This window comes from Hylaeus anthracinus, unplaced genomic scaffold (assembly GCF_026225885.1).
Source record: "Hylaeus anthracinus isolate JK02 unplaced genomic scaffold, UHH_iyHylAnth1.0_haploid 12001, whole genome shotgun sequence".
Taxonomy (NCBI): domain Eukaryota; kingdom Metazoa; phylum Arthropoda; class Insecta; order Hymenoptera; family Colletidae; genus Hylaeus; species Hylaeus anthracinus.
The window spans coordinates 7,018,480-7,041,092 of record NW_026534348.1 but is presented as its reverse complement, the minus strand read 5'-3'; the positions used below and the strand labels follow the sequence as shown (position 1 = coordinate 7,041,092).

At 30.4% G+C, this 22,613-nt stretch overlaps 3 protein-coding genes and 1 long non-coding RNA gene across 9 annotated transcripts; 2 read left to right on the top strand and 2 right to left on the bottom strand.

Annotated features, from left to right (window-relative positions):
• Positions 1-4,095, top strand: LOC128891155 (E3 ubiquitin-protein ligase RNF146). Of its 2 annotated transcripts, XM_054150409.1 has the most exons (5): positions 1-500; positions 796-1,047; positions 2,000-2,056; positions 2,565-2,852; positions 2,940-4,095. In XM_054150409.1, the coding sequence occupies exons 1-5, from the start codon at positions 419-421 to the stop codon at positions 3,182-3,184; spliced, it is 924 nt and encodes a 307-aa protein (XP_054006384.1). In that variant the 5' UTR covers positions 1-418; the 3' UTR covers positions 3,185-4,095. The 2 variants fall into 2 exon arrangements, with proteins under 2 accessions (XP_054006384.1, XP_054006383.1); XM_054150408.1 differs by lacking the exon at positions 2,000-2,056.
• Positions 4,096-5,804: 1,709 nt separating this feature from the next.
• On the top strand, positions 5,805-20,119 carry LOC128891129 (tudor domain-containing 6-like). Of its 5 annotated transcripts, none has more exons than XM_054150357.1 (12): positions 5,805-5,924; positions 6,450-7,127; positions 7,891-8,904; positions 9,030-9,446; positions 9,691-10,208; positions 10,299-10,372; positions 10,451-11,356; positions 11,442-11,862; positions 12,109-12,296; positions 13,582-13,746; positions 14,294-14,451; positions 14,551-20,119. In XM_054150357.1, the coding sequence occupies exons 2-12, from the start codon at positions 6,520-6,522 to the stop codon at positions 18,287-18,289; spliced, it is 8,208 nt and encodes a 2,735-aa protein (XP_054006332.1). In that variant the 5' UTR covers positions 5,805-5,924; positions 6,450-6,519; the 3' UTR covers positions 18,290-20,119. The 5 variants fall into 5 exon arrangements, with proteins under 5 accessions (XP_054006332.1, XP_054006330.1, XP_054006331.1 ...); XM_054150355.1 differs by lacking the exon at positions 5,805-5,924 and adding an exon at positions 5,947-6,230; XM_054150356.1 differs by lacking the exon at positions 5,805-5,924 and adding an exon at positions 5,947-6,358.
• On the bottom strand, positions 13,753-17,894 carry LOC128891162 (uncharacterized). Its single transcript, XR_008460767.1, has 4 exons — positions 17,754-17,894; positions 17,598-17,674; positions 16,284-16,500; positions 13,753-14,389 (listed from the first exon to the last, which is right to left on the bottom strand). It is a non-coding gene; the product is annotated as an uncharacterized LOC128891162 (long non-coding RNA).
• Positions 18,654-21,770, bottom strand: LOC128891156 (uncharacterized). The gene is made up of 2 exons (XM_054150410.1): positions 20,796-21,770; positions 18,654-20,345 (listed from the first exon to the last, which is right to left on the bottom strand). Exons 1-2 carry the CDS (start codon positions 21,415-21,417, stop codon positions 20,275-20,277), a joined length of 693 nt encoding a protein of 230 aa, XP_054006385.1. The 5' UTR covers positions 21,418-21,770; the 3' UTR covers positions 18,654-20,274.
• Positions 21,771-22,613: the final 843 nt, after the last annotated feature.

Sequence of the window (22,613 nt, the reverse complement as noted above, 5' to 3'; positions counted from 1 at the left end):
CCCTTTCAGGGTGTTAAAACATTTTTGGGACACCCTGTATAGTCGATAAAATGATACGTATACCTTTACTTTAAAATAAAAACCAAAAATAAAACAACATGCATATTTACGTAAATACAATTAAAATAAAGAACATTCTGTCCACCTATCTTTCTTACACCGTGAATCGTATAAAATATAAATACCGTTTATAAAGTGTTGCGAAGTGAGCTATTGTTTTAGAGGTTCTCACGTATCAGTTGAGCTCTTCTGGGAGTTCAGAACCATTCAGAACCCCTGGTATGTCGTAAACAACGAAGGTGGCTTATGGTTGACTGTTCTATTCTGTTCTGTTAGTTTCGTTAAAATGATCTACGTTACTTTTTAAATCCACAATCCCCAATTTTGCTCAATGAAGAAGTAAACTGATTTTAAAATAATGGCTCAAGCGAAGCTTAATTCGCAAGACAAAGCAGATTGCACACTTAAAGACAAAGAAAAGGAGTCTGACGAAAAGGAAGGTATATACATATTTCACGCAATTATTTTAGAAATGTGTGAGTCGCACAAATCAAATCTTACGGACCATTTTATTACCAATAAGTAATTTGGTACTCTCTCGATAATATTTCGTTCGAATTTTTAATTTATGTCACTGCTGAAAGAAGTGATTTTTGTTGTTACATCACATGCATTATTTACACTTGACTGGATCCTCACTTACTGTAACATATATAAAACGTGAAGAAGATTTATTTAATCTTTATTAAAACAATGAGAATAATAGTGATGTAATTGATTATTCTTTTTCATTAGGGTCAACAACTGTACCAGAATGTGCAGTCTGTCTTCAACCATGTATATACCCTGCAAAATTACCTTGCAATCATGTATATTGTTACCTATGTGTCAAAGGTGTTGCGAATCAAAGCAAAAGATGTCCTATGTGTCGTCAAGAAATTCCACCTGATTTTCTTGACAGACCACAGTTGGTAGATGTAGATGAAGCACAAAAGGAATCAGAACATTCTGAGGAGGAATACCAGTGGTTTTATGAAGGCAGAAATGGTAAAGTATCCTTTTTTATATAAACAAAGATAAATGAATATATATGCATTTCATGAATAGTCCTTCAATACATCTGTGGGCAATATTGATAAGCTCATTTGAACTGAATATTTATTTATAATTAATGATTAAATAACACAATTTATCCATGTCATTTTTGTGTTATCTCTTAAGTGATATACTTGCTGGATACAAAATACTAAATAGGTTTTTTCTCCAGGATAGTGACCTATTGGTCATAAGATTGTATTGACTGATTCTGAGTTAGGTTTATTTTTAGTTTTTGTCACGAACTTTTAGTTTTTCATTCTTTGAAAAATTTCTTCTTAAAAATTATTTTTATTGTTATGTAGACTAAATTTTTTACGTTTTTGTAGATTCAATCCTAAATCATATTTGTGCCATAGTATATTCAAATCCTACTGTGTATTACTGATAAAAACTATATAGTTTTTGCTTATCAGTATAATACCATAGAATTTGTTCCTTGCACTCAATACTGCTTTTTCTTTCTTGAGTGTCTCTTATCTTGTGATACTCAAACCTTTGAAGTTTTAATCCTTTGAATACCATGGGATGATCTTCGCATAGGAACCAAGTGTCAACAGATCTGCCCATAGCATTCAAAGAGTTAACACCCAAACAGAACCTCTCCAGTCTAACTCTGAATTGTTGACACTATAAAGTAAATTTGACCACCTAGACTCGCTACAATTTTTATGAGATCATTTATATATGTTCCAGCAATTATACATATTGTATATGTATATCATATACAAGAATATGCAGACATAACATTTTCTAAAGTATTATTAATATAGTATGCTACATTTATTGTAAATAATAAATAAATTTCATTTTATTAATATATTAAAAATAATAAATAGATAACTTCATTATCAATTGAAAAGATGTGATGAAGTATAGAAGTTTATATCCTACCCCTTCATAGGTTGGTGGAAATATGATTCAAGGACCAGCAGGGATTTGGAGACTATTTACAACCTTGGTAGCATCCAATGTGAACTTTTAATTTGTGGCATGCTTTATATAGTTGACTTTAAAAATAAATGCCAATACAGAAAATATAAACCACGTTATAAACGTAACATCAAGCGCGATAAACCAGATGCACCCTGTAAAGGTGTTTCAGGAATACATTAATTTGTATTCGTGTTTTTCAAACTTCTACAAATATGATTGGCATACAGTATTCTTGACTGCATTTATAATTTGCATGAAAATTCATAAAACTATGTATACTTTTATATAAAACTGCATATAAAGTTCCATGTAAAATATTGTATTACATAAAAATTATAAGACTCACTATTATAAAAATTAAAATTTAGTTTTAATGTATATTTCTAATAAAACTTCTGTATTGCAGAACATAAGTTATTTTTCTTTACGAACTCCCCAACTAAGATGCTTTCAATGTTTGTAGTTTATATTTTGTTAAACTTTTTTTATTATAGGAAATATAACTCCTGTGATTTTGAATTATGTTGTTACAGGTTGGTGGCAATATGATCAACGCACAAGCCATGAATTAGAAACAGCATATAAACAAGGCAAACGGAATTGTGAATTATTAATCGCAGGATTTCTTTATATTGCTGATTTTGGTTCCATGCTTCAGTTACGTAGAAACGATCCTTCTAGACGCAGAAGAATTAAACGTGACTTATACAATGTTCCCAAAAAAGGAGTTGCAGGTTTAAGATTAAATAATCAAGATGAAGAAATCATCAGAGAAATAAGGGGAGCGGAAAGACCAGCTAGTCCTGCAAGTGACAATATGGGTACAATGTTTAAAACGATGCCCAAGATTTCTAAAATATCTGTTTATCAGTGTTAATTACTTGAATAATATAATTTTATATGCGTAGGTACAGGTGATGGAACAAATACCCCAGTACCACCAAGTAATACTCCACAAACCCCAGCAGGTGGCACAGCAAGTGGCGATGCTACTCCTCTAAATGATAGACTGGAACAAAGATCAGAGTCTTTACATCAGGTATTAGAGCAAATGCGTTCTTTAGTGCTCAGGGAACATTTATCTTTGAGTACAGATAACGAATTAGAAGAAACTGCGGAAAGTGAATCACTTTCCACTCATCCTACATTATGAGTACAAACATTTAACAATTCCTATTCATTAGAAGTTCGTTTTTGAAAACTTTAATATTATTAAAGTTAATGTGGCATCTTATTAAATGAAAAATATAAAATTCGTGTACATGTTTAAGGATATAGAACACTCATATATGTGATGTACTAACATGTAATCGGTACATCGCCATGTGGTGTTTATTAAAAACAAATCAATTAAATACAATTAAGTCTTTCATATTTAAACGAATAAATATTTTGAGCGTTCACGTGCATATTGTGAATTATCAAGCTTTAGAAATGTTCAATTAGTATCTAATAGTTTCATATATTGTCATCTTACGAAATGTTCTACCAAGGGGAAATTTGTATCGTTCCATACAGTTTTTATACTGTAGTAGTGATACTTCTTAATTCTGATGTAATTTTTTCAACTATTAGAAATGATATAACTTGTAATTGTAAGTGGCTGAGGATAATTAAGAGTTTCATGAACAAATGATAATACCTTTTATTTATAAATGAAGTATAACACATTGGGAACTTTAACAATACTTCTATTCTTATATATATAACAGATGTACTGTCATTTTTCTTGTATTTGTTATAATCAATGGGATCTAAATTGATGCAGAGAGCAAAGTATCGTGCTCGGATGTTCACCTGTCGATTTATTAACAGTATTATTGAAGGTCATCTTCGTGTTTCTTTCTGATTTATCAATTTTATCATAATAATAATAATAATAATTGCATTGATATTGCCAATAATTTAATTGAACATTATTTTTGTTTAAGTAGTTTTCAAGCATTTGATGTAAAATTGTTACCATGATTGAAAATAATACATAAAGTAAAGAATGACTAAGTTTAAGGAATTCTCTACACCTATTATTGTAAAAGATATATTGTCTTTAAGTGTGTTATGTAAGTACTTTATTTATGTTGAATTTTAGTTCTTGGGGTACATAAGATAAGCTAAATCATGTATTTTATTATGGCTCATATAGTGGCACATCTCGAAATATTTATATTTAACATTTGTTTTTGAAAGTAAAAATTTAGAAACTGGAAAGATTTATAGTTAAAAAGATCTTAAATTTTGATTATTGTTTGTAAAAAATATTTTTCTATCAATTGTTTAACATTTTTTATTATCAATATTTATTAAATCAATACCTACTTAATATTAGTTACATATTTAATGTATTGTGGTTTCTCTCATATTAGTTATAATCAATACCAACATAATTAATTTTTAATATAATATCATAAATACAATATACGTACTATTTAGGAATGAAAGATTCTAAACATCTCTAATAAGAAATTGCCAAAAAACTTCTTCAAGATTTTCATCAAAACCCTTTGAATATTGTTATGAACAAATAAATATATCATAGATAAATAGAATTCATTTTATCTCATAAAATCGCTTGGAATATGACTAACACTACCTACAAAAGATATTTTGCTAGCTTTGAACAATGTTTTAAATCTTGAAAGAGTTTAATTTTTGACAAAGTATATAATGTGAAGAAACATAGCAGGTACTTTCTTTTGTCATCGTGAAATACTGTAATGGTTGTTAAAAATTAAAAGTATATGCTTTTATTAAATAATTGTGATTTACTTCCAGTTGTATATACAAAAATTTTGTATTAAATTGATATTTAAAGCATCCTTTGTTTCATTAACATTTTAAGCTTTTGTTCTTTAATTAATAGGCTGAACTTTGTCTCAGAGGCCCACTTTTTTTTTGTTAAAACTTATCAAATCTTGTAGTTTTTGACCTGAAAAGTCTGAAAATGTAAGTTAAAAATTTAGGAATCCAGTAGTTTAAAAGATACGAGTACATAATTTTGTTGAGATTTCGACGAGAATTTGAAATAATCATGGTGTCCAGATCTCGATATCGCAAGGTCTCGTGCGCATCACTACCGACCTAGGAATACTTGGGAATACCCAACTAGGACGAAACGGAAGTCTAGGATCAACCAGGATCAACTAGAATGACCATGTGCGTAAATGATGGGAATAGAAACATAGACAGCGCCACCATCGACCCAGTGATCCGCGAACCGAATCTGGCATCTCTGCGAGCCTCACCGATGAACTCATTTGATAGATCCGATACGAAAGACTATAATATTGCTTCTTATACTAGAAATGTTTCTCACGAGACTAAGAATTGTCTTTTTAAATATATTAGAGGTATCTAATTGTTAGTGACGCGGATCTCTCGGACTCTGAAAAGCTTTATTATGGCTCATATAGTAGCACATCTCGAAATATTTATATTTAACATTTGTTTTCGAAAGTAAAAATTTAGAAACTGGAAAGATTTATAGTTAAAAAGATCCTAAATTTTGATTATTGTTTGTAAAAAATATTTTTCTATCAATTGTTTAACACTATTAAACTATTCAATTACATTCAGTATACCATATAGTATTTGTAATGATATTAGTTAACTAAGTAGTAATGGATTTTATTGAATTATTTGTAATATATATTTAAAAAGTGTTAAAATACATCCACATTTCGTCTTACTTATATAGAACAAAATGCACATGTGACTACAGTAATGCATAATAAATTTAATTTTCGCGCCACCAAAACATGTCAAAAGTGTAGTCAAAGAAACTTCCATGTGGTATTAAAAAGCCGGTCAACCGTTGGATTTCAAAGCTATTTACGAAAGAGAAATTTTGACAAAGAATATTAACGTTCATTGGTTATCAGTGAAATTAATTAGAAGTAATGTGTTTGAAATACTATTTGTAAAGTTTGTATAACTTGTAGACTTCTAGTTGCAACATTGACATACATTTTTTCGTACGTAATATCATACAAAGAATATCGTTTTACGTACCAATGTACTTTCAGTCGCAATTGTGGTCATTTATAAATGTATGTTAATGTTATAAACAGAAAAACGTTACTGTTGATAGAAAAACTTTGATGAAAATTGTTATTATAAGTGTTTTGAACTAAATTCAAAAGATCGAATGATTCTTTGTTATCAAAGCATGGAATAAGTACATGATGTCTTGATACAATATGGTAAAAATAAAAAAAATTGTTTAAAGCAATAATTACTAAATCGAAAGAAACAAAAAGTAATGTAGTCGAGAAAAAGTATTTTAAGTTAGAACGGTCGAAACCGCATGACCTTCCGGTCGCATTACTCGGTAACTCTCAGTTAAGGTGGCCCAGTTTCGGTTAACGGTTAGGTTTAAGTAAAAATACTTTCGCATTATTTAACAAACTTTGGTATTTCAGATTGTACGAAATTAGTGTATGAAACAAAAGTTAGTGCTTCATATAAGAAGACATAAGACTGTAAAACGTCATGAGTATGCAACAAAGCACTGAATTGATCATCTTTGTGACCCATGTCGAAGCAGAAGATTCGCTCCTCAAAATATGGGGTCAAGTTGACAAAAATTCAGCGACATGTATAGAGCGTATGATTTTACCCTTGGGTGAACAATTTGCTCGAAGTCAGGGTTGTATAGATGCACGGACCAGTAACCTACGTATAAATGCACTTTGCTGTGCTCGATTTCAAAATGAGGGATATTATCGGGCCAGAGTAATTAATATACGTGCCGATGGTATGGTAGTTCTACAGTTTATTGATTATGGTAATATTGAAGTGTTGCCACCTCAAGAGATTCACTTGATAGAAAATATACCTGGTTCAGAATCTCTACAATCATTTCCACCTGTGGCATTTGAATTCACATTGATGAATGTATTACCTGTAAATGGTATCTGGGAGAACAAAATAATTGAATCGATTAAGAAATCTTTATGTTACAATGAATATAAAATATTAATTTGCGCAGTGATTAATAATCATCGTTTTATTAAACTGTGGTATAATAATGAAAATTTCAGTGATTTGCTAATTGACAGACATATGGCAGTAAGAGCTACAGTACCAGATATGTTTAGGTATTTATTTTTTTTTTCTTATCAGCAAATACTTTATGTATACTACAGTAAAGTACTATTTGATTGCAATGTTTTTAATTTTATTTTCACAATTGTTGTTCTTATGAAGCATTCTGAGCAGACATAATGAATGTTATACTTGTATTGCTATATTTGTAGTTTTAAAATTATTTTTGTACATGCAAGATCTATAAAATGAAGGAAAACATTGATTTTAAGAGAAATAAACAGTTAAACGACTTATTGTTATAAAGAATCTTAATGTTTTAACCAATAAAGAATATGATTTAGCATATTAATTTTAATAACAAAATCAAATTTAAATGATGGGAAATTATGAGAATATAATTTTCCTATTATAGTATAAAAAAAGCATCTACACTAAGAATAAATATTAAAATATTGTCCTGTAAATTTATTACTCTTCTTTATTATTTACTTAGTTGGAAACGTGAAATATTATACTTGATACAATGGAACAGACCTATATATATGAACATTGTGTGCTCTGTAACTGGTTAGCAGCTCCACCTTGTATATGTTATTTCTGTATTGTATATAAGCACACAATATTCACAAATATAGGTCTGTTCAACACATGTTCTATACCTTTGTATAGAAAATATATATACGTAAAATATACGTCTCTTTGAATATAGTCAATGTAGTCATACTTTGGGTACTTGGCATTATTGACTTTAATCAACATATATTGAGAAAGTTAATTATTATCATTTACTAATGCTTGGATATATTTTTGTAGGCTAAAATGTGTGCAGCAACCTCAAATGCCAATTTATCAGCAATCAAGCAAACACCTCATTAGCAATAACTGTACTCCGGTTGCTCCTGTCCAAAATCCGAACTCATTACACTGTGAAGAAAGTGATATTCACAGATATCAACGAAATGTTCCTTTATATTGTACAGCTCAACAAAAACACTTGATGCAAACACCTATGCAAGAAGCTCTTGTATTTAAATCGCGTGTTTTGGATGTACCATCTGAACACGAAGTCTATGTTTCTTTTGTAGAAGATGGTCCACAAAAGTTTTCTGTACAACTTCAGAGTACATCTCAAGTATTAAGTATGCTTATGAAAGAAATTAACAGTCATCCAATACAACCACTGCAAGAACCTCCTTTACCGGGATCAGTATGCTTAGGCCGTTACACTCAAGATAAGGTGTTATGTAGAGCTGTTGTGATGTCTGTAATGGAAAATAAGTGTAAACTTTATTATGTTGATTTTGGTCATACAGAAGTGTTACCATATGCTGATATTTTCCAATTACCATCTCATTTTATTAATCCTAAAGTACTTTCTATACGATTCACACTAAGCGGTGTACACGAGTTAAACGTTACAGATGAAATGAAAAAATATTTTAAGCAAATAGTGTCAGGAAAATTGCTTGGATTACATGTTCGTCCACCAGAAGGACCACCATTGGTTCAATATGGAGATTTATACGATGACGGAAAGAATATAAAGAATATTCTTCGACAAGCATTTCCAACACCAGTTACAGTAACACCTATGACTTCATCATTTGGATATGAAGAATCAAAACAGTTGTCAAGAGGAGTTGAAGAAATAGTTCATGTTTCATTCGTGGAATCTTGCAGAAAATTTTTTGTACAACTGGATAGTAACAGTACATCTCTTGAATCAATAATGAATTGCCTAGCAAAATTCTGTCAAAATGCGCCTATTTTAAATCTAGCTCAACTAAAAATTGGACTTCCTTGTGCTGCTTTATATGATAATCAATGGTAAGTTGTATAGTGTGATAACATATATAAACACGTCCATTAATACTTTGTTCTATCCAGAAAGCATTGATTCTGATTATGTTTAGAATAATAAACTTATTACTTTCATATTATATCATTATTAGGTACCGAGCACAGATACTTGGCATAAATGCAAATAATGTGAAGGTCTTATATGTAGACTATGGTAATGAAGAAACTGTGACTGTAAGTTCTCTACGTTTAATGCATGACAATTTAATTAAAACGTTAGAAGCTCAAGCAATTAGATGCATTTTAAACGGTTGGGAAGTTTTGCCATGTACTCAAGAAATTCATAATCAATTTGAATTACTGATTTTGGAGAAGCGTTTACGTTTGAAAGTAATCGATGTAAATCCAGATGGTATAGTAGTAGAATTATATGACCCTGAAAAGATGGAAAGCATTAAGTCACAAATGTTACGCATGATTGGTGATGATAAAAAAGTGACAAACGAGTCAAACTTTCAAAATATGGAAAATCAGCATACTACAAAACTGACATCAAAATTAAATCAAAGGTATTATCACAAAATTTTATTTTTTTTATTTTTAAAGAAAATAATAGTACTACTATAGTCAATTACAGATAACTTTGGTCTGAAATGTTAAGCTAGAAAATATTAAAATATATTTCCCCTTTGGCATATTTACATTTATTTTCAGCATTTTAGTCATATAAAAACTAATGATCAATGGGTTGACTTTAATGCTTTTGTGAAAATATTGTTCTATTTATAATATTAATTTATTTTTGTATTCCAGTGAAAATACGAATAAGTGGCAAAAAAAGAGTCAATTAGATACATGGCATGATACACAGAATACCAATACAGTTCAAGAAAGAAATAAGTCTAAAACTTGGAAAGATGAATCAAATGAAGGCAAATTGTATGAAAGTAGAAATGAAAAAAGTAATTTTCATCGTATTGGTTCCAGAAATGAAAGATTTCATAGAGATGACTCTTCCAATAGCAGAAATACAAGAGATACATGGAATAACAAAAATGATTATAATGAACCATCCAAAAGTGGTCCTGGTGGAAGAGGTGCTGGAAGTGGTAGAAATAGATCTTCAGGATATGCTCAAAAAAGTAATACTTTTGATAAAAGTTGGAGTGACAAAGATTCAGATACGTCATCTAGAAGTAGTGGTAGACGGGGGAAAGGCAATGCTTCTCGTGAAGGTTATCACAAACATGAAGGATTTTCTGGGAGAATGCAAAGTAGCAGATCGAGTGATAAAGACTCTGATGGAAGTGTTAAGGCTACAAAAATAAATAGTAAGTTCAGAGTAGTAAATTTATTGTATTGCTAAAATAAAGCTACTTAAAATGCATACTATGTTTTTAAAATATGTACATTGTTAATAGGTGACTCTTATCATGGAAGTAATAAATTTAGAGAAAGAAGAGGAGGATACAGACATAGGGCATCAGAAAGCAAGGTACAAGATACTCAACGATATGTATAGATTTTAATAGCTAATGCTCTATGAATGTTGAATTATTACTTTTTATTTCAGTCAAACACTGCATATAGTAGTAATACGGAAGGTGGGCGAAGATATAGTCCTATGCGAAGACAAGATTTTCATATTCCATCTCCTAGTATAGTTATTGGAACTACAAAAACTTGCGAAGTAGTTTTTACTAACAGTCCATTTGACTTTTTTATTCAGTTAAGTACTGATTATGCTGCATTAGATTCCTTAATGGAAAATATTGCATCAATATATGAAACTGGTGGAGAATTACTTCAAGAATTCAAAATACGCAAAGGAATGTACTGCATTGCTCAATATACGGAAGATTTGAAATGGTACAGAGCTATAATCAAATCCGTTGAAGGAAACAGTGCAACTGTACAATTTGTAGATTACGGAAATACAGAAACAGTCGAGTTTAATAAGATTAAAACAATTCAAAAGGAATTTTTAAAACTTCCAGTACAATCTATACACTGTAAATTATTTGGTATAAAAGACATTAGTTTTGATATGAGCAAAACAAACATTTTTGAAGATAAAGTTAGTGGGAAAACATTAGAAGCAGAATTTATAACTGAAGAAAATGGTATATATGGCGTCTTGTTACGAGAAATTATTAATGGTTCTCCAATAAGCACTTTTATAAACGAAGAATTCTGTGAAGATAAGAGTTTTCTAAAAGCTAAGGACGTAGCGATATCTCGTAGTAAAATTACTACTAATACAGGACAATTAACTGAACCTGATTATGCTCCTTTGAATGCTACGTGGGAAACAATCTCTTTTTCACCGGGAACTAGAAAAGACGTAATTGTTACATGGTTTACAAATCCTAATAATTTCTATTGTCAAATACTTGACAATGAAAATGAATTCAAAATTATGATGAATGAAATTCAAAAGATGTATGTTGGCAGAGAACCCGTGTCATATACATTAAAAGTAATATATTTGATTAAGACAATAATCTGTGAGTATCTATATTTTACATAAAGTGTAATGAACATATTTCTACCATTATTTTTAGATTGGATCACCTGTAATAGCAATATTCTCTGAGGACAAAGCTCTTTATCGTGGGGAAGTCATAGAATTAAATAAATTAAATGGACATCTTATACATTACATAGATTTTGGGAATAGTGCTGTGGTAAATCCTCAAAAGATTTATTCTGTAGAAAAGAAATTGTTACATCTTCCCAAACAAGCTGTTCAGTGTTCCTTATTAAATATTATTCCACAAGATGGCCATAGTTGGTCTAAAGTAAATACAGAAGCAATTGATAATTGTTTTAATGCTGACAAGTATGAGTGTACTTTTCATGATATAATAGATAATAAATACATAATTTCTTTAAACAATAACGAGAACGACGTAGCTACTACATTGGTCGAAAAAAATCTTGCATCACTTGCCTCGACAAATAAATCAGATGACACCTCTGCAGGTAAGAATTATTCTTTTTTTCCATTTATAATTGTTGTAGCTATTTTGGAAAATAGTCTTTTTTTATGAAAAAATACCAAGTAATTATTGACTAATAACGTTTTATAACGTTATACTACTGTTGCGTGTATGACAATGGATTAAATATATAAACTAAAAAGAGATTATGGTTTTTTAACACGTTCCGTGCCGCGTATTAATAATCATCCAATATGTAAATATATGTACATTATTCTTTTACTTATAGATAGTAATAATCCCATACCAGTAATGTTATATGAGATAGAAAAAGTTGATATAAATCTTCTAAGTGGTCAAGCACTTAGGGTGAAAGTGTCAAGTGTAGAAAACGCATCTAAATTGTACGTTCGACTTCCATCCGCTAATGAATGTGAAGATTTAATAGACACATATATGGCTGACAAAAATCCGAAGGTATGTTTTATATACTTATATATAATATCATTATTTTTCATATGTACTTTTAACAAACACTATGTACTTGATGCATGAAAATTGTTGGTACATAAAACTTACTTAATACATCTAACTTATATTACTACATAGTATTGAGTAATTAAATATAGGTGAATATTATTACTATTGTTATTATTAACAGTAACATATTTAATCAAGAACGTAATTGTTCAATTGATTAGTTGATATAAACTATTTCATATATTTTTTGTCGGTACATTAGACATACAATTGTGTGCAAAAATTACTAATCTACATTATTGTAATCATAAAATATTACTTACATTTCATTGCACGATGTATGGTATTAATAACTAAATCAGTAAAATGTAATATTCTCTCTGACCTGTCATGATTTTTCTACTACCAAATTATATAGGACGCATAACAATATTCCCGTCATTTAGCATTCTGCCTTAATTAAAATCTGTAAACTTAATGCATTTAATAGAATAGTAAGGCAGGTAAGTTTTGATATAAATGAATCATAATATTTTATATTTAGTATTATTTAAATATTTTCAAATGTTATTAGCTTACTTAGGTGTAACGTGTATAATTTATGATATTAATATCCAGGTTCACTAATAAATGATTTTATTTTTAACACTTTGACTGTTGTTAAGATAAAATTAATTTTAATATTGAATTATGTCGTTATATTCGAAATATTTTGTACATTATCATTATTACACATAAATATGAAGCAGGTGACATAGTGTCCGATAGTATATATAGTAGCATAATAAGAAAATTAAATATATTAAACAAAACGTACCATACTATACGTCTTTTATAAATAAACAATTATTTTGTCTGAATGTATGCATATGTCTCTCACAACCAAAGTGTTATATTGCATGCTCTAAACATTGTAACATATTATAACGTATATTGGATTGAATGATACATACATGATACATACATAATAAATAAATTGAAAAATGTTATTATTAAAAAATATACACATATGTATATTTATAGAATAATTTCTTTCTGAGTGATAAATTTTAATTCATTTAATAATTGCAACTTTTAAATAGTTATTAAAATAATGAGAGACTTCAAAACATCAGTTACCAGTTACTATTATATATATTTTATATTTATACTTCTCATTAGAATGAGCAGAATAATACTGAATCAATTACTATTAATTTATTTAACATTCAAATTCTTGAATATGGTTATATAAAAAACTGCAAGTTAATAATATTGGTAAGGATAAGTATGACAATGGCAGGTGATGCAACGATTATCAGCCCATGAGTTATGCCTGAGCACAGGTTGTTTGGTTTATTCAAATGGAGTATGGAGACGAGCAGTAATCAATAGCCATTCACGATCCACAGGCTTTAATGTAAAATTAATTGATTCTGGAGCATATGATGAAATTCTCTCAGATTGCGTGAGTTTTTAAAAAAAAAAACCAACATGAATGTACATGCTAAATTCAATTTAACTATAGGTAATATAACATTACTGCTAGGTGTAGGAGTTATTTAATACCATACTTGCTGCATTGAAATTTTGGCAAATTATATATTTAGAGTAGAATAAATTTCATAAGAATCTCGTTAAGGCTATTAATATCTAACGTATTATGTATACATTTTTAACTTAATACTGCATTGCTTTATACACAGTGGCCCATACAACTCGCATACCACGATTAACTTCTAAAGTATGTATTATATGAATAATTTTTTTGATGGCGTGAATGATACAATACATATTTTAGGAGTTAATCGAGGTGTGTAACTTGCGTGGACCATCCTGTATATTATTATTAAGCAGAAAATGCTTATACACGCTTAAATATAAGGACATGAGCCTAAACACTATACGTGTTTATTACAATAAAAACATATTATTTGCTTTTTTACATTTTTGTTTATTAAAACTCGTGTAGGATTATCCTCAATTATTGTTAATGCCATATTCTGTTAATTCAGGTCTTAGCTTTACCTGGAGAGCTTTCAGTTATGCAGAACCAGGCAATAGAATGTTCCCTTTTAGGTGTTACGCCATCTTCTGATACTGATGCAACACTGAAAAAATGTGTTGAAGGGAAAGAAGTGATTATATATGTTCATGAAGTTGACAATAACAGGTAAAGTTAATATTTATATTTGCATGAAGACTTATCCTAAAAAAAGTTCCACATATTTGTTAATACCCTGTATACATTTTCTCCTTTTTTTTTTTACAGACTCATCGTAAAACTGTTCGATTTATTGGGTAACAAAATAAGTATTTTTGAAGAGGTCGATGAAAAGATATCACCAATATGTCCTATGCCTATTTTAAGTTCTACTCATAAAGTGACAGTATCATACGCAGATCATTCTACTAGTATATGGCTACAGCGTAACACAGAAAATATTTTGGACCAAAATTTAATTAAAGCACTTAAGGAATATTACCCCACGTCTGGAAAGTTAATAGAACCGGAAGTAGGTATTTTGTGCGCGGCTAAAAGCGTAGATGGTCAGTGGTATCGTGCCAAAGTCATAAAATGTACCGAAAGTGGAATTTACGTGAATTTCATTGACTATGGTAATAACGAAGAAGTCACTCGTGATCTACTAATGACTTTAGACCCATCTTTTTATGTACCACATCAATTGGCTGTCAATGTTTCGTTACCAGTAACGCTTAATGGTACAGTGGGAGAACAACTAAATATATTACAAAATTATTTGTCGAACAAGGAGCTCACTGCAATTTTTCGTAATGTAAACAAGAAATGGATAACAGAATTATTATGTGATGGAGAAAAAATTAGTGATAAATTTACTTCACTTAATTTAACATCTCAGCAAGAAATATCTGGAACAAGTCAACCTAAAGTTCATAATGTGACAGTAAATCATAAATATGATGTATGTGTATCTCATGTAGACTCTCCTAGTCAGTTTTGGCTTCAATGTGCAGAAGATGTTACACATCTTTCTATGAAGCAAGATGAGCTTCAAACGGAAGCTACTAAATTCCCACAAGTGGATGGAATATTAGAAGAAGGAAGTTTATGCGTTGCTATGTACACAATTGATAATGTGTGGTACAGAGCACAGGTACTTGACGCAGACGAAGACATTACGACTGTTCGATTTATTGACTATGGAAATACTGATGTCATTGATAATAAATCGGGACACATCCGACAGATTTCAGATTCGTGGAAAGAAATAAAGGAATATGCAATTAAATGTAGATTAGATGTTATTCCTACCGATTCAGAAGATTGGAATGCTACTACATGTACGAAGTTTGAAAATTTAGTTACATCTGTTGAATCTTTACAAGCCTTTGTTATCGCAGAGGGAATTCCAAAACGAGTAGATTTGTTGATAAATGACAAAAGTGTTAGTGAAAAATTAGTTGAAGATCATCATGCTGTAATGATTCATACTGAAGATGATTTAATAGATGAAATAGTTGATCTTGAATTGGATCCTCATTCTGCTTTTGTGAGTCATATTAATTCCCCAGGCGAATTTTGGGTACAAGAAGAAAAATCTGTTGGTGATTTAGAAGTTATGACTGACAGATTTATCGTAGCAGATATGTTTCCCAAAGTCGATGAGATCAAAGAAAATATGTTGTGCGTTGCTAAATATCCTGATGACGAATATTGGTACAGAGCGCGCGTTATATCACACAGTGATAATGCTACACGAGTCATATATATCGATTACGGAAATTCAGCTACATCAACAGAAATACGTGCCATACCACCAGATTTAGCAGATGTGCCGCCATTATCGAGAAAATGTTGCTTAGCTATGCCGGAAGGAATCACGCAATGGTCAGAACAGGCGTGCACAGAATTTATAAAATTAGCTGCTGATGGAGCAACAATATTCCTGTTGGATGTATTGAAAGAAGATGACATGTCAACGGTGAAATTAACATTAAACGGAGAGAATGTAACTGACTTACTTGCAAACTTCTGTGAACGTTGCCCACCTATCATTGAAGAACGACTGCCTCCTTTAGGCGAAGAAAATTCACCGAATGTATATATTAGTTGTACTAATTCACCAGATGAATTTTGGATTCAAACTGAAAGCAGCACTGTAGATTTAGATATGATGTTGGATAGATTGGAAGCAGCTCCTAGTTTTCTTCCATTAAATACATTTGAAGTTGGAACTATCTGTGCTGCAAAATATTCCAAAGATGATTTATGGTATAGAGCTAAAATTCTTTCGCATTCTGAAAATTCTACCGAAGTTCAATACATAGATTATGGTAATACAGCAATTACAGATGAAGTACGAATGTTACCTGTAGATATTATAAATATTCCTACTTTAGCTAAACGCTGCGCCTTACAAAAACCAGATACTATAAATTGTTGGGCTTCAGAGGCTTGTAAAACGTTCGAAGATCTCGCTGAACAGGGAAAAACAGAGTTTCAATTCGAAATCATCAATGATGCTGTTGATCCAATTCTTATTAAACTGACTCTTGATGGAAAAGATGTTGTTGATACTCTAGTGTCATTTTCAGAAAACCTACCTAACAATACAGATATAATACAAGAAAAAGAGAATTTATATGGAAACCAAAACATAAGCGAGGAATTAGAGGCCCATGTAGGAAATGAAAATAATGACAATATAGATCAAGATACAATGGCTAAAACCGGAGAGGATCAAATTAATTACAGTGTTGAACAAGACTTGAATAATTCTATTACAAAATCAGAAGAAGTGCTAGAAATACACGAGGAGCAAAATAAAGAACTAAATAAGTCCCTGGAAAACCTCGAAGATCAGAATAAAATGACTATAAAGGATACCGATAGCGTACATTCGTATAACAGTAACTTCATTGTCGAACTCACTGTAGATGAAATAATACAGAATATGGAAAGAAACGTAAAAGATGAACCCGACATGGATGAAAAACCGTCTGGGAGTAATGATACTAATATAGACTCATTTGAGAATAATGATATTGAAAAAATAACCAAAACTGTGGAAAATTTGGAAACACAAGATACATCACAGTTAACTGAAATGCAAGAAGTAGATATTATTCCGGATAAAGATGAAGACTATTTAAACCGAAGTGAAGATCAGTTTGAAGCAAAAAGTATACATGAAGAAGAATTGCCATCAATGGCGAAAGAAGATATAACAACGCCGGATGGAACAAAAACGCAAATAGATCCAAATATGGATGAAGAAGATCATTTACATCAGAGTAAAGATAAGTCTATTGCGGATAAACACGAAGATCACTCACACCAGAATGAGGATGAATCTGAAGTAAAAAGTGTGCACTCAGAAGTATCTCCATCAAAGGTAAAAGAAGATGTAAACCTGAAAGAAGCAGAAATGGAAGTGAGTATTGGTGGTCTAAGTAAAGATGAAGGTCAGTTAGATCAAAATGAAGGTCGACCTGAAACAGAATTCACACATGCAGAAGATATGCAAGCTTCAATCCCACTAGAAACCAAGAAGGATGATGAGAAGTTAAAAAGTATTGAAGATAATATAATAAACTCAATAACGCAATCATGTAGCAATGAAACAAGACTATGTGAACCACATACAGATATTGATTCTTATGAACATGATACTGAAGTACATACAACAGAATTAGATAAATCTTCCGATAAGCAATCTATTGAAACACAATTAAATAAAAGTGTAACAGATAATACATTGACAAATGTTCTAGATGAAGAGACTGCTTCTGGAAGCACCGAAGGAAAAACAAAGAGTGATAATGAAAAATGTAAGATAGAAAATGATGATAAACTAAACATTAGTATAACAGATAATAAAAACGATATTGAGATAAAGAGTACGAATAAGAAGCAATCTTTGGATTTTAAATCTGTCGAAACAATAAACAACGAATGTAAGATTAGCGACAAGCAAGATGATAAGCACCTTCCACATTCGGAAGGGGTTGATAAACCTTCTGAATGATTATGTACAGAGACTGACTTTATAATTCGAACATAAATTTTACATGATTCCGACACTTTATTTTTGAAAAGGTTATTGCTTATGTCTTCATAATTCAGTATTTAATTTAAAGTCTTCTTATACGAATATTTTGCTTAAAAAGTATTGAAAGGTACTAATGCGCGAACAATAATATTACTGTGCTCTCTTCGAAGAAGGAAATTTCAACAAAGGACAACATTCCCAAATATATGTCGTAGCTTTAATTGTAGTGAGCACTAAAACGTTAAACATTTTATTTTTTTTATTTTTTATGTTTTTACTTCTTAATTAAGAACATTACTGTATATTGTTTGATCGTGTATAATAGTAAACAAGCTTTCTCTTTTATATTAATACAAAAATCTGTTTACGTAAATAATAATGATAAAATATATTCCGGTGGTTTACCAAAGAGTAATAAAAGAGCGTACTCATCATATAAATTAATTAATGTTTCGTTTTGTTTTTCACATGGAGTTTAATAAAAAATAATAGAAAATTAAAGTTCCAAACATTAAATATTGCTATTGTTATTTTATTTTCATACAAAACTTTAACATAGATGTATGCAAATTTCATCAATTTCACTTCAATGTAAACCGGTGTTAGTTTATATATAATTTATTGCAATTATTATTCTTCATATGAAATTTTAGGAAGGTTTCATAAATTTATGTCAAATTGTTAGTGACAAACAATATTAAAAATGCATGTTTCATAATAAATGAAAATATACGTACATGCTTTAATATTGTTATTGTTAAGAAGAAACACTCTCAATGAAAACGAATGTATAATGTTCTTCTTTCTGCGATTATATTCTTATACTTGATATTATATAATCCTTTTAAAAGCATTAACGTTGACCCAAATTAAACTGGTTATAATACTAATATAATTTGTACAACAGATTTAATTTGTATCATACCAAATGCAGTATGTCATTATGTTTTTCAAATTGTTATTAAAAACAGGAACTAGAAATTAATTTTGATGAGCAAGGTATATTACAAACAGGTTGTTTTTTTATTTAAATAATGCTTTATGGTCACATTAAAATGGCTTTAAGAGTGATATAACACATTTTACAGTTGATATATAAGTTGTATTTTATTAATTGATGATAGAGCATCTTTTTCATAAACGGTTAATACAATAAATTGTGATTAACCATTTATATATATTATGTATATCTATTATTATTATTATTATTATTAATATTAAAATTACTATTATTATATATTTAAGTTGCGCCTCAACAGAAATATATTGTCACATAATAAACCGACCGTTTTTCAAAGCTATAATAAAAAATTGGTAGATAATGTGAACAGCACACTCACGGACAAAATGACTACCTATGAAAATTATAATGCTATTATTTCTACTATTGAGACTCAATATCATATACATGCGATTATGCATATTTAAAAAAAAATCAATACTAACGATGATAACGTAAATTACAAATTTATGTAGCTTTGAATTTGTATCGTCTATCTCAAGTATTGATTATTAATTATGCGTGTATATAACAGTTCGTGTGTGACTGATTTTAGAGAACCAATACAAATATTGTTAACACTCGAAGATATTGACATTGTAATTATATTAACTTATTGAATAACAATGTTATAAACGGTACGTTGTAAACAAAAAATGCAAGGACACTATAAATTATGTACATACGTACAATGATTGGAATATAAATATCGAACAACTTCGGGTAGTGCATTCACAGTATTGCGTTCTCCGGTAAGTGTGCGGCTATGTAAATATTTCTATTACAATAAAATATATTTTCTAATACGTGTTTCAATATGTTTGATTACTTTCAGTGTAAAGTGATAATAAATACAATATTGAGATAACAATCAGATATTTTCGATTATAACTTCTTTATTAAACAATCATTCCATTTAATCAGTTACAAAACGTATGTATGTAAGATAATGTTTCGTTTTCTAGGATTTTTCTTCATCTTGGGATACGGGTGTTATTGATTTTCCTTTCCTTTTACGTCGTTTCATTTTTTCTGTTTAACAAAATTTTATACTTTTTTAATATATTGTATACAATTAATATTATTAAATACCTATAAATTAAAATTTATTTAACGCTATGTCCATAAATTTATATGTAATTATATATATAAAACCTATAGGTTTGAATATAATATAGGAATTGAATATAAAGACACAGAATTAATTTCTACATCTAATATAATCCACAAAATAAATCAAGGTATTGGGTATGCCTGCTAAACTACTTTTCACATAAATACACATAAATAAACACTATCTATTTCCGCTATTTCATATTTTATCATTCTTGCGCAACAGATAATAAAAAAAGAACGATTGATTCTGTAGGTACATTGATACGTCTTCGAAAAAACATCAAAGTTGAATTCTATCTTACATTATTATATCATTTTTTCATAACTATTACGGAAAAAATCTATATGCAAAATTGTATCATGTACCCTTTTTCTTAGCGATTCTAACATTCTCTTCCATTTCCGCATTATATGTCTCTTGCCGTGTGGTCATTATTCTATCACGGGCAACTGCGATCTCATCTTCCAAGTACCATTTGAGAGGACCTCTGCATCGTTTACAGATCATTGGTTCAGGTAAAGATTCGTCAGTTTTGTTGTTATCAGTTCTCGAAGTACCACGCCGGTAAGTACTCCGCCGGTCACGTTGTCCATCACGCGGTTCATCATCCCATCCAACTCGCGAATCATTTGCCCTTCGATTTTTATCACGCTGTCGATCATCTCCACCACGCTGTCGATCATATCCACCTCGCTGTCGGCTTTGATACCCACTTCGACGTCTACCTCGCTGACCAATTCTCTGAGTACTCCTTTGAACGCTGCGTTGAGAGGAAGGTGAAACACTGTCGGCATCTTGAATACGAAACCTGATATCGGGCCCACCTCCTGTTATATTATATGGACAAAAAAGCGGGCCAACGCTTCTGTTTTCAATAGTTAATCTCGGATCGTGGTCTTTGATGTCACAACAAAATCCGTAGGGTTTCGCCGTAAAATCATGCCGCGAAGTACCAACGTTAAATTGTTTTATCACGTTTTTTTTCATATCTTTTTGAAAACCTTTGATATTGTTACACTTAAAATTTGAACGAAAAATACATTAACAGATACTGAACATTTAGGATGCGATGTGTCAAAGAAATAGGTAAGAAATTGAGGTGACGAATAATTTGAAAGGACTATCTAGAGAAATTATTGTTTATGAGTTAATTGTAAAATTGGTTGTCTATCGAAACGAATAACGTTAAACTTTGAAACTTTTAACTATGTATAATGATTATAAACTAAGAAAGAAATAATGATTGAGGAAAATAAATTTAAGACGTTCTTGTAAAAATACGATAATATTATTAAGAAGCTGTTACATTGTGAGAAAAAAAAATATAAATATAAAAAACACGAAGAAAACATATATATATATATATATACAGGGTGTTCCAAAAGTCGGGGAGGAGCCGGAAATGGGGGGTAGCTGAGACGATTCTGAACAACAATTTCCTTTGCAAAAATCTCGGATGGGGCTTCGTTGAGGAGATATTAACGGAAAACACTGACCAATCAGAGCGCGCGTAGACCGTTCGAGCGGCCGCGGTAGCGAAGGCTACGCGCTAGGCGGCAGCGTCAATGTCCTTCGATGCACGTCGAGTCACTTGTTCGCGTACAAGCGCGGCCGCCAGCGCGTAGCCTTCGCTACCGCGGCCGCTCGAACGGTCTACGCGCGCTCTGATTGGTCGAGGTTTTCGCTTAATATCTTTACATGACTTCCTTATAGGTCAGAAAGCGAAACAACCTCAAATTACCTCGTTCTTAATTTTTGTTTTATTTTGGATCGTAAACTTACTTCCTAAATGAATATCTACCTTTAAATAATACCCTGTATATAATATAACAAAGACGAATTTCTAATTCCATATGTAAACGATAATAGCTAAATACAAAATTTACTCTAAATAGAAAACTACGAATATAATCTTCCCGCTATGATAATGTTCCGCATTGTTTTTTATTACTTACTCGTTATATTAGAAATAAATAATATTTAAGATTTAAAGTAATATGTATTGGTCAAGATATGATATTGTCGTATAAATATATTATTACATAAATTATTGTCAAGCATAGGCAGTCTTCCTAACATCTATGTACTTTCCTTACTTTTAAACTAATAAATTCGTTAATAATTTGATTAGTCTGTATTTTATCGTTTTATATGAGAAGTTACACTCGTATGTGATAAACGTG

Bases quoted from the DNA above. Each gene is read 5' to 3' on its own strand.
- LOC128891155 (XM_054150409.1), top strand. From the start codon at position 419: ATGGCTCAAGCGAAGCTTAATTCGCAAGACAAAGCAGATTGCACACTT. The intron at 1,048-1,999 runs GTAAAGTATCCT...ACCCCTTCATAG, and splicing joins GTTTTATGAAGGCAGAAATG to GTTGGTGGAAATATGATTCA. The intron at 2,853-2,939 runs GTACAATGTTTA...TTATATGCGTAG, and splicing joins TCCTGCAAGTGACAATATGG to GTACAGGTGATGGAACAAAT.
- LOC128891129 (XM_054150357.1), top strand. From the start codon at position 6,520: ATGAGTATGCAACAAAGCACTGAATTGATCATCTTTGTGACCCATGTC. The intron at 9,447-9,690 runs GTATTATCACAA...TTTGTATTCCAG, and splicing joins ACATCAAAATTAAATCAAAG to TGAAAATACGAATAAGTGGC. The intron at 14,452-14,550 runs GTAAAGTTAATA...TTTTTTTTACAG, and splicing joins CATGAAGTTGACAATAACAG to ACTCATCGTAAAACTGTTCG.
- LOC128891156 (XM_054150410.1), bottom strand. From the start codon at position 21,417: ATGAAAAAAAACGTGATAAAACAATTTAACGTTGGTACTTCGCGGCAT. The intron at 20,346-20,795 runs GTACATGATACA...TTTGTTAAACAG, and splicing joins TAGAATCGCTAAGAAAAAGG to AAAAAATGAAACGACGTAAA.